General features: G+C 63.9%; 2 protein-coding genes across 5 annotated transcripts; one reads left to right on the forward strand and one right to left on the reverse strand.

The window, feature by feature from the left end:
• Nucleotides 1-240: 240 nt before the first annotated feature.
• Nucleotides 241-3,279, forward strand: LTC4S (leukotriene C4 synthase). Of its 2 annotated transcripts, none has more exons than XM_012789942.3 (5): nucleotides 241-419; nucleotides 1,837-1,919; nucleotides 2,015-2,085; nucleotides 2,176-2,257; nucleotides 3,025-3,279. In XM_012789942.3, exons 1-5 carry the CDS (start codon nucleotides 372-374, stop codon nucleotides 3,158-3,160), a joined length of 420 nt encoding a protein of 139 aa, XP_012645396.1. In that variant the 5' UTR covers nucleotides 241-371; the 3' UTR covers nucleotides 3,161-3,279. The 2 variants fall into 2 exon arrangements, with proteins under 2 accessions (XP_012645396.1, XP_012645395.1); XM_012789941.3 differs by having other exon boundaries at nucleotides 242-419; nucleotides 1,820-1,919.
• Nucleotides 3,280-4,701: 1,422 nt separating this feature from the next.
• Nucleotides 4,702-14,870, reverse strand: MGAT4B (alpha-1,3-mannosyl-glycoprotein 4-beta-N-acetylglucosaminyltransferase B). 3 transcript variants are annotated; one of them, XM_012789919.3, is made up of 15 exons: nucleotides 14,738-14,870; nucleotides 8,837-9,028; nucleotides 8,614-8,754; nucleotides 8,396-8,529; nucleotides 7,969-8,015; nucleotides 7,644-7,757; nucleotides 7,367-7,442; nucleotides 7,107-7,221; nucleotides 6,671-6,801; nucleotides 6,392-6,499; nucleotides 6,100-6,293; nucleotides 5,669-5,747; nucleotides 5,487-5,574; nucleotides 5,278-5,390; nucleotides 4,702-5,185 (listed from the first exon to the last, which is right to left on the reverse strand). In XM_012789919.3, the coding sequence occupies exons 1-15, from the start codon at nucleotides 14,832-14,834 to the stop codon at nucleotides 5,162-5,164; spliced, it is 1,653 nt and encodes a 550-aa protein (XP_012645373.1). In that variant the 5' UTR covers nucleotides 14,835-14,870; the 3' UTR covers nucleotides 4,702-5,161. The 3 variants fall into 3 exon arrangements, with proteins under 3 accessions (XP_012645373.1, XP_012645374.1, XP_012645376.1); XM_012789920.3 differs by lacking the exon at nucleotides 7,644-7,757; XM_012789922.3 differs by lacking the exon at nucleotides 5,278-5,390.
• Between the last annotated feature and the right edge of the window lie 559 nt (nucleotides 14,871-15,429).

The raw sequence follows: 15,429 nt of genomic DNA on the forward strand, positions 1-15,429 counted from the left end.
GAGCCTGTGACTCACTGGGCGATGCTGCAGCTGGTCACACCCAGGGGCGGATAGGCTGGGCTCTGTCGGCACAGGGCTAGGCATGGAGGGGACAAGAACAACTGGAGGAAGTGGCCAGGCTGACCCCAGCTGGCTGCTGGCCCACTCCCAGGCCTGGCTTCCGCCCTGCTGGCCTAGCCCGCTCCCCAGCTCCGTGTGGGCATGGTCCCCGCCCCCACCACTCCACAGAGACAGCCACGGGGGCGGGCAGAGTGCTGAGGCCATTCTTCCTCTCTTGGGCCAACCTCTGAGCAGCAGGAGATAAGAGCTCTCCAGCTGGCCCTTCCACACGCCAGCTTGGGCCGTCAAAGCCACCGGCACCATGAAGGACGATGTGGCCCTCCTGGCCACCGTCACCCTCCTGGGAGTCCTGTTGCAAGGTGGGCTAGCTCTTCTCTGGGAGGTGGTGGGTCTCAGACCCCGTCGCCTGCCTTCTGCCCACCAGTCCTTGGGGAGGTGCTAGCCAGCCCCCGTCCGGGCAGAGGAGGGGCCTCCAGCCCAGGCTCCAGTGCCAAGGCCCAAGCCCCTCGGAGCTGGGCCAGCACAAAGAAGCCTGGAGGAGGGCGGCGGCCTTCGGGGATCCAGGTGGGGCACGCAGCTGTGTGAGCTACAGGACGTGGGGAGCAGGAGGGTGCCAGGAAGAATGGTCAGACAGCTGTGGGCTTGGGGCAGCTGATCCCTACCCTTTCCAGCTGTCCTCTCTCTGGCTGTCCCAGCGAGCAGCCTCCACCCCTCAGCCCTGCCTTCAAAGGCACCCTCCATGCTGGGACCATGTGGAGCTGGACAGGGTTGGAACCCACTCTCCCAGCCCCACAAAAGGTGCCAGCTCTATGCCTTTCCCATACTGGGCTAGAAGCCATATTCCTGGACTAGATATCTCTGTGGCTTAGGGACACCACTGCCCCCCCAGGTGTGGGCTAGGATAAGGCACAGCCCCAGGTGGGGGCCCTGCAGTGGCAGAACAGACAGGCCAACGGGACGACCAGCACTGTGCTGACCTGGCCACCCCTTGGCACTTGCAGTAGGATATGTCTGTAGAGGGCCTGGCACCAAAGGCACCAGGGACACAGGACTTACTGGGACATAGGCAGGCTCTTAGCACTGGGCTGTGTGTGTGGCCCAGGGCCAAGAGAAGGGCCCTTGCTGACAGAGAACCTTGAGGCCCAGCCTGTCCCTGCACCTCCCCGTGTTGGAATGGAGGTGGCAGAGCCCTGGGGTCCTGGAGTTAAGCTGGGGAGTCCCAGCTGCAACCACCTGGGAGCAGGAGAGAGGGGGGCTGTCAGATTTAGGCCTGGGTCCAGAATGCCTAAACAGAGAAACTGAGGCAGGACCCCACGTCACAGTTTGGAGGCACAGAGACCCAAGCCTGAGTGACTTTGGCCTGGGTCCCTTCTGGTGGGTGACCAGGGACCACGCAGTGTGTGTTTCCTTGCACTTTGAGCCATGCAGCCAGGTCTGTCCTCAGGCCCTGGTGTCCAGATAGCAAGAGCCGGGTATTTGCCTATGTTTTTCAAGTCAAATGATTCAGGGTCAAGCGCTCAAGGGGCCCTTCCTGCGGCAGGTGTCCCTGTGCCCGTATAACCCTCCCCACACACTCACAGGGTGGGACAGGGCCTCTGCGCACCCAAGCCTCAGCCCTGCCCTCCCCCGCAGCCTGCCGACGGGGTCTGCACCTCCTCCGCAGGGAGCTGGAGGGCCAAGCAAGGAGGAGGGAGAGTGCAGGGCCAGGACGAAAAGCCCTCCGGCCCCCAGGCGTTCAGACCTGACTCCCTCCTCGTAGCCTACTTCTCCCTGCAGGTGATCTCGGCGCGCAGGGCCTTCCGCGTGTCGCCGCCACTCACGACCGGCCCACCCGAGTTCGAGCGCATCTACCGAGCCCAGTGAGACGCGGCGGCAAGGCGCGGCGGGAAGCGAGCGAGCCCGGGCGGTCAGGGCCCAGGACCAGCGTCCTCACCCGCCCCGCCCCGCCCCGCAGGGTGAACTGCAGCGAGTACTTCCCGTTGTTCCTCGCCGCGCTCTGGGTCGCCGGCGTCTTCTTCCACGAAGGTCTGCGCGCGGGCAGGGCGCGCTCGCCGGAGCCCCCAGGCCCCCCAGGCCCCCAGGCCCCCAGGCCGTGCTCACGCGCTGCTCTCGCAGGGGCGGCGGCCCTGTGCGGCCTGGCCTACCTGTTCGCGCGCCTCCGCTACTTCCAGGGCTACGCGCGCTCGGCGCAGCTCAGGTGAGAACCGGGGCGGGCGGGGCCCCGCCGGGAGCAGGTGGGCGGGCCCTGGCGGCGGCCGTGGGGTCCGGGCGGCCGTGGGGTCCCGGGCGGCCGTGGGGTCCGGGCGGCCGTGGGGTCCGGGCGGCCGTGGGGTCCCGGGCGGCCGTGGGGTCCCGGGCGGCCGTGGGGTCCCGGGCGGCCGTGGGGTCCGGGCGGCCGTGGGGTCCCGGGCGGCCGTGGGGTCCCGGGCGGCCGTGGGGTCCGCGCGGCCGTGGGGTCCCGGGCGGCCGTGGGGTCCGGGCGGCCGTGGGGTCCCGGGCGGCCGTGGGGTCCGCGCGGCCGTGGGGTCCCGGGCGGCCGTGGGGTCCGGGCGGCCGTGGGGTCCCGGGCGGCCGTGGGGTCCCGGGCGGCCGTGGGGTCCCGGGCGGCCGTGGGGTCCGGGCGGCCGTGGGGTCCCGGGCGGCCGTGGGGTCCCGGGCGGCCGTGGGGTCCCGGGCGGCCGTGGGGTCCGGGCGGCCGTGGGGTCCCGGGCGGCCGTGGGGTCCCGGGCGGCCGTGGGGTCCGGGCGGCCGTGGGGTCCCGGGCGGCCGTGGGGTCCCGGGCGGCCGTGGGGTCCCGGGCGGCCGTGGGGTCCCGGGCGGCCGTGGGGTCCGGGCGGCCGTGGGGTCCGGGCGGCCGTGGGGTCCCGGGCGGCCGTGGGGTCCGCGCGGCCGTGGGGTCCGCGCGGCCGTGGGGTCCGCGCGGCCGTGGGGTCCCGGGCCGAGCCCGCTGACCGCCGCCCGCAGGCTGGGCCCGCTGTACGCGAGCGCGCGCGCGCTCTGGCTGCTGGTGGCGCTGGCGGCGCTCGGCCTGCTCGCGCACTTCCTCCCCGCCGGCGCCGCGCTCCTCCGACGGCTTCGGACGCTGCTGCCCGGGGCCTAAGAAGCAGGCCGCCCAGTCGGCGGACCGGGAAGAAAAGCCGGAGCCCGGGAAGAAAAGCCGGAGCCCGAGGAGGGCTGCTCGCCCCCGCCTGCCCTCTAATTAAAGTTGTCGTGACTGGCCCCAGCTGCGTTCTCTGGGTCGGGGTCGCGCTGAGGGCTGCGGAGCCTGGAGGGCCAGCGCCGGGCCATGGCAGTCCGTGGCATGCCGGAGGGGACATGGGTGGGGTCGCGAAGGAAAGGGCCTCCCAGGGGACCGGGCTCCGTCCAGTCCTCTCCTGCCCTACACTCAGCCTCCTCCGCAACACTCCCGGGGTGCTTCTGCCCAGGGCGCCTGTCTCCTTCGGGGTTCACCCCACGGCTCCTCCTCCCCACGCTCGCCCGGGCTCTCTCCTCTCCTTGTCTCCTCACCCTCTCTCTGGCCTTCCCCTCCACTGAACCGTGGACACAGGAGCCTGTAGGTCTCTCCCCAGGTGAGAGCAGGGACCTTTTTTGTCAGCACTGGTTCCCAGCATCTAGAACGGTATAGGAGTCCAGGACAGCGCTCCAAGACCACCGAGCAGACAGCATGATAGGAATGTAGTCAGTGACAGGTGTCCTCAAGAGAATGGCCAGGTGCGTTGGGGGACCAGACACTGTGAAGACCTGGCCAAAGCATCTCTAAAGAAGTGACTTTCAGGCCAGGTGCAGTGACTTACACCTGTAATCCTAGCACTTTGGGAGGCCAAGACTGGAGGATTGCTTCAGGTCAGGAGTTTGAGACCAGCCTGAGCAAGAGTGAGACCCTGTATCTATTATACAAAAAATAGAAAAAATTAGCCAGGCATGGTAGTGGCGCATGCCTGTAGTCCCAGCTACTTGGGATACTGAGGCAGGAGGATTGCTTGAGCCCAGGAGTTTGAGGTTGCTGTGAGCTATGATGATGCCACTGCTCTCTAGCCCAGGTGACAGAGTGAGACTGTCTCAATCAATGTAAAGAAGTGACTTTCAGCAAGGCTGCAGAGGAACAGCTTTCCAAGCAAGGGCAACAGTGTGTGCAAAGGCCTGGGGTGGGCAGGAGACCCTAAAGGTGTCAAAGACGAGGGACCAAAGAGGAGTAGAGTCTTGGGGACCCAGGATGAGGACAGAGCTGAAACCCACGAAGCAGGGTAACAAGGAGATTCAGAAATGCCTTTGGCTTGAGGAGCAAAGGGAAGGCCTTGTCTCAAGCAGCTGGAACCAGCTGGAGCCAGATACTCAGAGCACCAATGATGACATGGGAGAGAATAGTAAGGGTTCCTGACAGGGCAGGGGTGGCTTTGGGTGCCTGGACCTGGATTCTGGGTGGGCTCTACCTATGAGTCACTGACCAGCTGGCTCAGACCCTCCTGTGAAACAGGGGTGAGATCAATAGAGATGCTTGCTGGGAGCGCTGCGACATGCCACCAGAAGTTGCAGCTGCTACGGGTGAGGTGGCCCAGCAAGACTACCAGGCACAGGCCAGACACTTGAAGTGAAGCAAAGCAAGGCACAAAGGCAGAGGTGGAGTTGTCCAGAGCACTCGTGTTCGAGGCACACACTTCATTAACCCTTTATTACAAGTCACGCTCTTAAGAAGTATATGTGGACTTACGTGAAAAAATCAAATGTATCCAAGAATAAAAAACACAGCACATAAAGTAGTATATGCATTCCAGTGTTTCCGCGGAGACAGTGGGCGCCCAAGAAAAAGCTCTTCTAAAACGGCCTGACGGGAGCCAGCCAGGTGTGAATGGCTCCGGGTGGCATGGGCCGGCCTCAGGCACAGTGTGGGGGCTGCCTGCCTCCTCCCTCGGCCTGGCGGGCTGGGCAGCACCAGCTCCTGGGGCCTCCGGGCCAGCAGGACCCCAGGCTGGCCCAAGCCCACTCCAGGCACAGTCCTGCGGCCTGGGCGGTGTGCCTGGCCCTCGGGGGCAGCGGCGACGGCATCCCTGGAAATGTGGGCTCCAGGCTGATCGATCCTCAGTGCACCCTCAGAAGACCTCCCTTAGTCAGCCTTTTTCAGGAAAATCTAGAAGAGCCAGACTAAGGGTCAGTGGGCCCGAGAGCTCTGCCAGGGCTCTGGGGCTTGTCTCATGTGTCCCCAGCCCAGCCCCGCCTCACCTCGCTCAAAATGACCCACACCGGCGAGTCAGTCTGGATGGAGAGGCGCAGGGCTTCCAGGGGACCAAAGGCAGGGTCCACCTCACCCTCTGCCACACCCTTGTAGAAGGAGCCTGGGGGAGGGCAGTGCTGAGAGGGTGTCCCCAAACCCCAGCCCAAACAGGGCCTGCCTGCTCAGCCCAGCATCTGCTCTCCCCGTTCCCACTCACCGATCTGGAGGTAGCCGTCAGGGCTCCGAGGGTACCGGAGAGTGGCTGAGCGGCCCTCCTGCAGGGCTTCCTTGTCCGACTGGGGGTTCTGGGGACAAAAGGGGCCATGGGAGGCCATGGGCCATGCAGATGGCCATGGGAGGGCCAGACCTCGGTGCACACCCACACCCTTCCACACTCACATCAAAGGGCAGCACCTCCACAGAAGTGTTGAAGAGCTTGTCCTCTGGGTGCTCAATGTTCCCACTGCGGAAGAAGAACCTACGGCCAGGCAGGCCTGTGAGCTGCTGCAGGGGTGGCACTGCACACCGCCCAGGCCTCAGCGCAGCAAGGCCAGGCCCAGGCCAGAAGCATGCCAGGGCAGCCATCAGGCTGTGCAAGGCAACCAGAGCCTTTCTCTGGGACCATGGTGACAGGCAATGGCATTGTCTGACTTGTTATTTACAAGGTAGCTACCCTTAGGAGCCCCAGATTTCAGGTAAGTAAACTGAAGCATGATGAGGATAAATATTTGCTGGGAGTCACCTAAAGACCCAGGAATTTGTTGTGAGGCCTATACCTGGTGGCCACCCAGCCCCGACCCCAAAGCAGGCCTCTGGGTGCCGGCACTGACCGCTCCAGGCGCAGCGGCTGGAAGAAGCGGAAGCGGATGAAGTCCCCTGCAGCGGGGGTGAAGGCCCAGAAGAAGTCCTCCCGCAGGTAGGCTTTCTCCAGGGTGAAGTGCTGGTATGTCTTGAGGCTCGTGCTCACCTCCGCTGGCGGGTTCACGTGCTCCTTCCGCAAGGCCTGCTTCCCAAAATCCTTGTCCTGCAGCCACAAAGGGATGGCAGGGATGGCTCAGGCCCCACCCCACCCCACCCCAGCCCAGCCAGCTCTGCCCAGGGTGAGCATGGGGGTGGGCCCACCTTCAGTTTCTGGATCTTGCCTGCCAGCGAGGAGTGCGTGCCCACGTGCTGGAAGAGGGATGGCTTGAAGCGGATCCGCAGGTTGGCCTTCTGCCGGTCACAGTGCTTCTGCGGAGGGAGGTGACACCCTAGGGGCTCAGTTCAGCCTGGCCTCCCACAACTTGTGCTTGCCCACAGGCCACCAGGGCCCTCCTGTAGCCTGCGGTCCCTCCTTGTCAGAGCCGGGAACCAGTCCCCGCCGGCCGCTAAGCCGCTGCCCTGCGTGCAGATCCCGCTTACCGCGTCCTTCTCGGGGTTGCAGACTTTCACCCACAGAATGTGGTCCAGGAGCCAGTCGATGGGCTTGTCCCGGTAGAACATGAGGATGAACTCCACGATCAGGCTCAGGTCCAGAGACTTGAACATCTTCCCTGGGGGTGGGATGGGGACAAGGGTGCTGGGTGAGCAGCGCTGCACTGCCCACTTCCTCTTAATCCCTGTGGAGCCATTGGGAGGGTCCCACTCCCACAGCAAACTCCGTGGGTGGGCTTCAGGTGGGCGTGGGCACAAGGGGGCAGGCAGGGACCATGAAGGGAGACACCCTCCATGCAGAGTGCAAATGGGAACAGGACAGGCCGGGCCCAGTCTGGGCGAAGGCTAGCACAGCATGACGCAGCACAGCAGCAGGACCGGAGGACGGCGCAGAGGCCGCACCGAGGGCGTGAGGGGGGCACACCAATAAAGCCCAGCTGGGAGAACTCCAGGATCATCCAGTCCTCCGAGGGCTGCTGGAGTGCGAAGTTCTTCATGGTGCTCAGGTAGTGAGGTTTGGCCACGATGTCATCCTCCAGCTGCACGGGCAGGCAGGGGCCAGGACTCAGGATGGGCGTGGGGGCAGGGACAGGCCATCCCCCAGATCTGACCAGAGCTGGCCAGTTGCGCTCCGGGACAGGGCTTAGCGCCAGGGCCGATCGGGCGGGTGGGGCCAGGGCTGACCTGCACGTAGTAAGCGCCCTTGGACTGCGCGTACATCATGAGGAAGCAGTAATCCAGGTTCTGTTTGGTCCTCCACCTGCGGGCCAGGGCCAGGGCCTCAGGAGCTCAGACCCTACACCTCCAGGGTGGCCACCAGAGAGGCCACCGAGTGGGCAGGCCTGTCCTCCCGCCCTCATGCAAGGGTCCTCCCAGAGACTCGGGAGCGCTGTGGGCAAGCGCCAACACATGGCTCTCAGCACAGGCGGCAGGCTGCCAGGGCCTGGGGGAATGCTAATACCTGACTCTCTCCTTGGGGTCCCCAAAGGACTCGCGGAGGCGGGAGAAATCAGGGTAGAAGTGGGGGGAAGGGGAGATGACCTCTAGGAGTCCAGAATGGATCTCTGTGGCAAACCTGAGGGACGGCAAGGCCCAGTGGGTGTGCGCCTCCAGGGGCTGAGGGTCTCGAGCCCACCAAACCCTGTCCCCTTCTCGAGGCTCACCAGGCAGACACAAGCCCCCTGCCCCACAGAGGGAAGGCACTAGCTGTAGGGGAAGCAACACCTGCCTGCCCAACCCCCACAAAGACCCTGCCGGCACCAGCTCTCTGGGCGGCCAGTACTCACAAGGCCTTGATGTTCTCCGTCACTGCTGAAGTGTACTGTGGGTCAGTCTGTGGGGAGACCAAACACCCTCCTTTAGCTCGGCGGCCGCCCCACATGGCCAGGGGGACGGGGAGGGGCACAGGCTCCAGCCGCCCCGGCCTGCGGAGGGAGCGAGCCCTGGTGCCCAGGACCCAGTAGGGCTGGCCTCAGAGAAAGCCCTTTAAGGGCGGCAGGCCCGTGGGCGGGGCAGCGGGTAACCGGCGTCCCCACCAGGGGGCGCTAAAACGTTCCTTTCTTTTTAACTTTGTCTTGATAAATTGTGATGAAACTGACAATTGGACTTCTGAAAGCTTTTTCCTCTGGAATGATGTCCTGTTTTAATTTCTCCTTCTGGTTACTTTGCGCCATGGGAGTTTCTCTGAATGGCCCCTAGACCCCGCGCACTCGCCTCGGCGATCAGCACCACGATGACCGAGTCCTCCTTCTCCTGCGGGCTCAGCTCGGAGATGAGCGAGTGCAGCGTGTCCGTCAGGTACGAGTGCACCTCGCGCCGCACGCTCGGGATGCCCATCACCACCGACACTGCGGGGCACGGAGGCGTGACGCAGGGCAGCGCAGGGGACCGCCCAGCACCTCCCTGGCACCCCTCCCTGGCCACGCCCCTACCTCCAGTGCGGCCCTGGCCCACGCGCACCGCGGGCTGCAGACTGCTCTCCTTGGCCAGCAGGTGCGGCAGGTGGTGGAAGACAGTGGGCAGGTGCAGCACGTGCCTGTGCGAGACGTTCCACGGCTTCAGTCGGGGGTCCTCTGGGTGATCAAAAAGGGACAGCACCGATGAAGACAACGCAGCCAGCCTGGCCCCGCCACCTGGTCCTGCCCCGGAGCTCACCTGTTAGGCGGCCCCAGGTGCGATTGCTGTCTCCGTCTCCGTCTCGCAGAGCCTGCCTCTCTGACACGGCCCTCTTGATCTCGTCCAGCACCAGATTGAGCTCCTTGGAGCGCTTGAGGCTCTCCTGCTCAGCCGCGTGCAAGCGGTCCCGCAGTGCCAGGAACTCCCGCTGATAAATGTCCACCACGTCGCCTGCAGGCGGCACGCACGCCATCACCAGGGGGCGGCCTAGAGCTGACCTCCCGCCCCTTGAGTGTGTGTGGGTACATCTGTCCCATCTACACAGAACATCTGGAGTCACATATGGCCACTCTAAAGTCACCCTAACACATGCTGCGGGGAAAAGCGCCCAGCAGGGGATTAGCGCTCTCTAGGTGCCCTCTCCAGCCCTAGGCAGGACAGCCTAGCAGGGGCCGGAACAGCCCAGACTGAGCCCTCTGCCCACGGCTTGTAACCCCTCTTGCTTTTCACAGCACATGCTCCTTCGCAGAGTGGGGGAGGGATGCCCAAGGCCCCACCCAAGGCATGAGGATGCCCCTTCCTCAAGACCCCCTGCCCCGCCCTCCCTTCAGCCCCTACCTCCCAGGATGATGTCACAGTGAAAGGTGGCCTTGTTAATTAAGTAGCTAACAGAGGAAAATAAACCATCAAACAGAAAGAGAAATAACTCTCAGCATATCATTGCCCCTCTAAAGACAAACTCACTGCACAAACACCCCTTTATTTTGTTTGACTAAACACTTGAGACCTCAGCCGTTGTCTCCAAGAGTTTCCCTAGTGTCCGGAAGAGCCCCAAGAAGCCAGCAGGGCTGTGAGCCCCTCCAGCCTCAGTTCCCGTCAGGACTACATTTCAAGGACTTTGATAAACAGCCTCACAGAGAAGGGAAAAAAATTAAAAAACACAGTTTCTCAGCTGTTTTTGCTATCAGTTGGCTACAATTACTTTCTTCTTTTTCTTTGTTCCCAAATAACCTGAAACCTCCTACCCTCCCCACTTTCCTGTTGTGCCCTTCCTGCCTTTGAGAAGTAAAACAAACTTTCTTTCCTAAAACTATTCTGCTCCTGGTGTGAGAATTCTATCTCCAGCCCACACCTTGGGCTCCGGGTGCCTCCCCACCTTAAGGCCGCACCATCCTATGGCTTTCTGGGGACAGCCACCCTCCCTAGACTCCTCCTCCCACCCTCCAAATAGACTGAGCCTGGGCACAGGGTCACTGTCCTCATGGCCATCGCTGGTTCTCACTCTGCATGGGTTCTCAGCCTCACTAGCTCCGGGGTGGCGGCTGCAGCTGCGGAGCCCCCCACCCCTTTGCTCTGAGGAGCAGACCAAGTTGAGAACTAGCCCAGAGGTTGCTCAAGGAAAGCCAACAGCAGAGAAGGGACAAGCTCTGAATGCCCTGGCGCCTGCGTCTCTGGAGACCTGTGACAAGTCTGGGCCACCTCAGAAAAGGTGCCAACCCATGTCCCGCCAGGCCCCGCCTGGTGCTGCCAGCTGTGAGGAGGAATCCCTGGTGCCAAGCGATTGGCCGCACTGTCTGGCAGGGCCCCGTGAGGAGGGTGAGGCAAACAACCTCCCTGTGGCTGGGAGCCAGCAGCCACTGTGGCTGTGCACTGGGCCTTCTGGGCTAGCCTTTGCCCTCCTCTGCCATGACATCCGCCTCCTTTCCCATGTCTAATGTCCTGCAAAGGCGCTGTGGCTTCGGCCAGAATCCCCTTTTGTCTTCAGGACCTAATGAAAACTGTGCAGGGTCTAAGGCCTGTTTCCAAGTTGTGAAGTCTAGGAAGCCTTCCAGAACCACCCTACCCCCAGGCAGCTCTTCAGGTCCTTAACCTCCCTGGGTTCGCAGCCCCATGTGCCCCCAGGTGGTGTTGGGCCCCAAGCTCTGTGCACCAAAAGTCACAATCAAGGCAAAGTTTGGTCACTTCAGGACACACCCCCTTCAGCAGCTGGGGCAGAGGTCTAAGTGCTGAGTCCCAGGGGAAGAAGAAGGGGCAGCCCAGAGGCGGGAGGGATTGGGGGGAGGGGAGCCAGGCAGATCATCCCTAGCCACACCCTAAAGGCCAAGGCAGAGCTTCAGGCAGCCCCTGGGGGACAGAAGGAGAGTTGGGTTGCCAGAGCTGTGCTCTGTGAGGCTGAAGCCGGGCTCCAGGCTGAGTTACCCTGGAAACCTGACCCCAACCCTCACCAGTCCTCCTTTCAGCAATAGCCCACATGGACACTGCTGACACAACCAGCAGTCCTGGAGGTGTCAGGCCCTGAAGCCCTCAGGAGGGAGCTCAGAGCTCAGGACTTGCCTGGACAGCGAGTCCCCACCCACCCACCCACCTATGGCTTTGCCACCCACCCCCACACAGTGGAGCCACTGAGTCCCCTAAGGACTGTGGTTTGTGGATTATGCCACGGGCTTGTCCAGAGCAGCCCCTGTGGTGGGGCCACTCTGTGAAATGACGGGGAGGGCAGAGGGCTCCCTGACCCTGGCCTTCCCTGTGCCTTACGCAGGACGAGCCTGCTCAACACCAGCTCATCCAGGTGGACAGGCCAGTGGGCACCTAGGCCCGGGCAGACTGCTCCCCACTATGGCTTCCCTCCCCCTGGGCGCCTCCCTTCCTGTCTAGGTCTTTTGTTTATCAGGAGGGGACCAGCCCCATGGGCTCCCGTCCACACCAGCCCTTCTGTCATTTCCCTGAATATTGAAGGCCCTGTCCCTGCAAGGCCCCCAGCTTGACCTTGATCCCGGCTTCTCTGATTGTGGGTCCACTCTGACCTTGCCTGTCAAAGCCAGAAACTCAAGCTCTGTGACTGCTTCCCCATGGGCTGGGCCTCATGCCAGACTCTACCAGGCCACGCCGATACCCCATACCCTTCATGGGCCTGGAAGGAGTGCAAGTATTTTTTTTTTTGAGACAGAGTCTCACTCTGTTGCCCAGTCTAGAGTGAGTGCCATGGCGTCAGCCTAGCTCACAGCAACCTCAAACTCCTTGGCTCAAGCGATCCTCCTGCCTCAGCCTCCCAAGTAGCTGGGACTACAGGCATGCGCTCCATGCCTGGCTAATTTTTTCTATATATATTAGTTGGCCAATTAATTTCTTTCTATTTATAGTAGAGACAGGGGTCTCGCTCTTGCTCAGGCTGGTTTCGAACTCCTGACCTCAAGCAATCTGCCCGCCTTAGCCTCCCAGAGTGCTAGGATTACAGGCGAGGAGCATAAATATTGAGAGGGGCAGCTGGGGAGCCCCTGGCCCTCTGGGCAGGCAGGCTGTGGCAGCAGTTCCTGGAAGCTGGGGCTGAAGGGACTTTGGCTTCTCCTTCCATCCACACCTCCCTACGCCAGGGAGGAGTGGCGGGCTGGCCCTGGGAAGGGCTGCAGCTGTGGCCAGCTACTGAGAGACACCCCGCACCAGTGAGGACTGGGGCCTTTCTCACCCTCCTGCCCAGGGCAGGGTAATCGTGATACCCCCGGCCCCAAAACCACAATGTTCCCCACTGGTTCCCTCTTCGTGGGGGAGAGATCAAAGACCAAGTGGGGACACAACCCTTGCACCCCGTTCTGAGGGAAAGGGAACAGACTCCAAGGAGCACAGGCAGGTGCCTGGCCCAGCCAACAGCCTGCCCTTCACCTGCAGGTGGGTGGCAGGTGTTTCCCTCTTCTCCTCGCCTTGCACGCTCCTGGGGGTCACAAGGGGCTGTCTATCATTGCTGAGGTGCGGGCCCAGGGAGGGGGACAGCCTGGATACTGGGGAGGGCTGTGTGGCTGAGGCCCAGGGTCACCACCTAAGAGTCTGCCTCCCTGGGAGTGGTCGCTGGCCGGTGCTTGGACCAGGCCTACACTGGCAGAGCTGCTTCACAAACTTAGCCAAGCAAGGCAGGGTATGAAATTGGGCCCAAAACCTTCCTCCAAGGCCCATCTTGCCAAGGTCTAAGAATCCTTCCTGGGCTTGACAATAGGCTTCCAGGATGTCACCTGCTCCTGCTGAACCTTCCTCTCTGCCTCCTGCCCACCTCCTCCCTTTGCTGAAAATTCTGGTTTCTTTGCCTTTCTAATAAGTACTGGGCCTACCCTGAGACCTCTACCCTAGGCAATCTAGAGGCCAGGACCCCCCCATCTAGCTTCAGACTGGCTTAGTCTGGCTCTGCCGGGACTTGATACAGTTATGTACATGTAAGAATGAGACAGGTTCACATAATAGCCCAAGCTTAAGACTTCTCTCGAGGCCTCCAAAGACGTGCCCCTACTGGTCCCCACAGGAAGAGCGACAGTCTTTCAAAAAGGAGGCCCAGATCACCCCTTCTCCATGCCCCTCTGGCCTGTGGGCTTCCGTCCCCTAGGGGAAGGACCCTTGCACCTAAACCCCTACCCTTCTCTGGCGGGGGGGTGCCCTCCTGCTCCCCAGGCCCTCAGATGCCAGCCTCCTGATGCCTCCCCCAGGCACAGTAGGCCCTAGATGGGGGCCACATGTAAACCCTCACTCTGCTGCTCCCCGAGACTGGCTCCCTATGGCCATCTGGGCTTCCAGGGGCATACTGTGGGGACCCTGATGCCAGCCTGAGGGCGCGCGGCTGTTGCAGGAGGCACAGGAGCTGTGGAACCGCGTGCAAGGGCTCACCACCCACCCACACGAAGGGACTTGCCCGCTGGGGCTTCGTGCCAGTCTGCTTCCATGGCCACTCTCCCAAGTGCTGGAATGCCCTCCCGCAGGCGACACGCCCTACCTGCAAAGAACTCTGCCCCAGCCATGCCCTTCCCTGTACCAGGCCCTAGCAGTTTCCCTGAGTCCCTGGGTTGTGATTCTGGTCCTGGAGGCCCAAGGCCAGCCCAGGATTCTACCCCAAGGACAAGTGCAGCAGATTGGGCTGGTCTAACAGGAGCCCAGTGGGGGTATAGCAGGGCTTGGGGGGCCAGGAAAACTCCAGGTCCTCCCACAGCCACACTGAGTGTGCTGTCGGGGAACAGGGAAGCAGTGGCAGGAGAGGGGCAGAGGGGCAGCTGGCGCAGCCTGATCCTGTTTAGGCCTCAAGCAGGAAGGCAGAGAGGCAGGAAGGAAGCTCTTCCCTGCACCTCCTGTGCCTCAGGCTGGACAAGAGCCTCAGGCCCCACTCCGCCCAAACCACCCCTACCACCAACAAGGGACTCCAGCCAGTGCTGGGTCTGCTGGCCCCCGCCACCCGAAAGCATGCCAGCCAGCCCCAGAGGGCCTGGCGGGCCTGAGCAAGCTTCAGGGGTGGGGATGGTAGGGGTTGGGGGTGGCCCAGTGAGCCCACAAAAGTAATTTATGGGGGCAGGGGCTGGGCTGGCTGCTCACGAGGCCTTCACTCATTCCCACAGGCCAAAAGCCATAGGCACCTGCCGAGGAGTCATGGAGGGGGCTGCAGGGCGCTCCCAGGAGCACCACAGGCAGGAAGAGCACCACAGTGGACTCGGGCTGGGGTGGACAAGAGGAGTGCCTGTATGGAGGGTAGTGCCTGAACGTCTGGCTGTCCGCTCACACCTGTGTAACTGTAACACTGTACCTGCTCCTGCCCAGGTAACTGGAGCTGGCGCCCTGGGACTACCTGGTCACAGCTACCTCTGTGACCTTGTGTCTTGCCCCTCTCGGAAAACTCCGTGAGTCCTCAGCTCGCCAGTGGCAGCCACCACCCCAGCCTCGGGATAACGGTGCCCACGGAGGCTGGTCCCAAGCACCCCACGGGGGCCGGCCGCCGCTTGGCCGGTTGGCCCAGCCGGGCCGGAGGAGACTTTCGCTGTTCCGGCAGCAAACAAGTGGGGGCGAGGGTGGGAGGGGCGTCCTCCCTGCCGCCCGGGCGGGGAGGGGGCGCAGCGTCGGCTTCCGGCCGCCTCCCGCGGCCGCCGCCCAGGTGCGCCCAGGTGCGGGCGCGGGCCGGCGGCGGGCGATGGGGCTCACCTTTCGGGCCGCTGAGAGCTGCGTACCAGGAGAGCGAGAGGAAGGCGCACAGGCAGAAGAGCAGCAGCGTCAGGAAGGTGCCATTGCGGAGCCTCATCTCCTCCGGTGCGCGGCGGGCGCCGGCGGGGCCGAGGCCGCATGGCCCGGGGGACCGGGGCCCGGGCGCGGGGGCCAGGAGGCGACGGGGGCCCCGGCCCCGGGGCTTGGAGGGGCTGGGGTCCCGGGGCCGGGCGGGGATGCGGCCGGGCCGGGCGGGGGACCGCGGCGGGGCCGCGCAGGCTGCTCCTCCGGGGCGCGGGGCGCTGGCGGCCGGGCCGGGGGAGCTGGGCGGGGCGGCGGGAGCCGTGGCCGGGCCTGGATCCGGGGCCGCCGCCGAGTCGACGGCGCAGGGCGGGGCGGCCCGCATTTAAAGGGGCCGCAGCACCCGCCGCCGCCGTCTCCACGAGGGGCGGGGCGGGGCAGGGGGCCGCCCGCGACCCCGGACGGCGGCCCCCGCGTGGGCTCGTGCGCCCCCGGCTGCGGCCGCCCCGGGGCCGGCCTCCGGCAGGTCGAGGCTGGGCCCATCGCGAGTGCGGGCGCCCGCGCCCTGCTCCGCGGCGCCCTCCCGAGACCACGCAGAGCCGGCAACGGCTCCTGGGGACCGCGTGCCCTTCCCCAGCCCGCGGGCGCCCGCGCCCTGCTCCGCGGCGCCC

Source organism: Microcebus murinus, chromosome 17 (genome assembly GCF_040939455.1).
Source record: "Microcebus murinus isolate Inina chromosome 17, M.murinus_Inina_mat1.0, whole genome shotgun sequence".
Classification (NCBI taxonomy): Eukaryota; Metazoa; Chordata; class Mammalia; order Primates; family Cheirogaleidae; genus Microcebus; species Microcebus murinus.

What these genes read in the sequence shown, in the direction of transcription:
- MGAT4B (XM_012789919.3), bottom strand. Translation starts at nt 14,834, where the DNA reads ATGAGGCTCCGCAATGGCACCTTCCTGACGCTGCTGCTCTTCTGCCTG. An exon ending in TCGTGGTGCTGATCGCCGAG is followed by an intron (nt 8,016 to 8,395) that starts GCGAGTGCGCGG and finishes GTCTCCCCACAG; the next exon opens with ACTGACCCACAGTACACTTC. An exon ending in TGTGGGTCATTTTGAGCGAG is followed by an intron (nt 5,186 to 5,277) that starts GTGAGGCGGGGC and finishes TGGCTCTTCTAG; the next exon opens with ATTTTCCTGAAAAAGGCTGA.
- LTC4S (XM_012789941.3), top strand. Translation starts at nt 362, where the DNA reads ATGAAGGACGATGTGGCCCTCCTGGCCACCGTCACCCTCCTGGGAGTC. An exon ending in CGGCGTCTTCTTCCACGAAG is followed by an intron (nt 2,086 to 2,175) that starts GTCTGCGCGCGG and finishes CTGCTCTCGCAG; the next exon opens with GGGCGGCGGCCCTGTGCGGC. An exon ending in GCGCGCTCGGCGCAGCTCAG is followed by an intron (nt 2,258 to 3,024) that starts GTGAGAACCGGG and finishes CGCCGCCCGCAG; the next exon opens with GCTGGGCCCGCTGTACGCGA.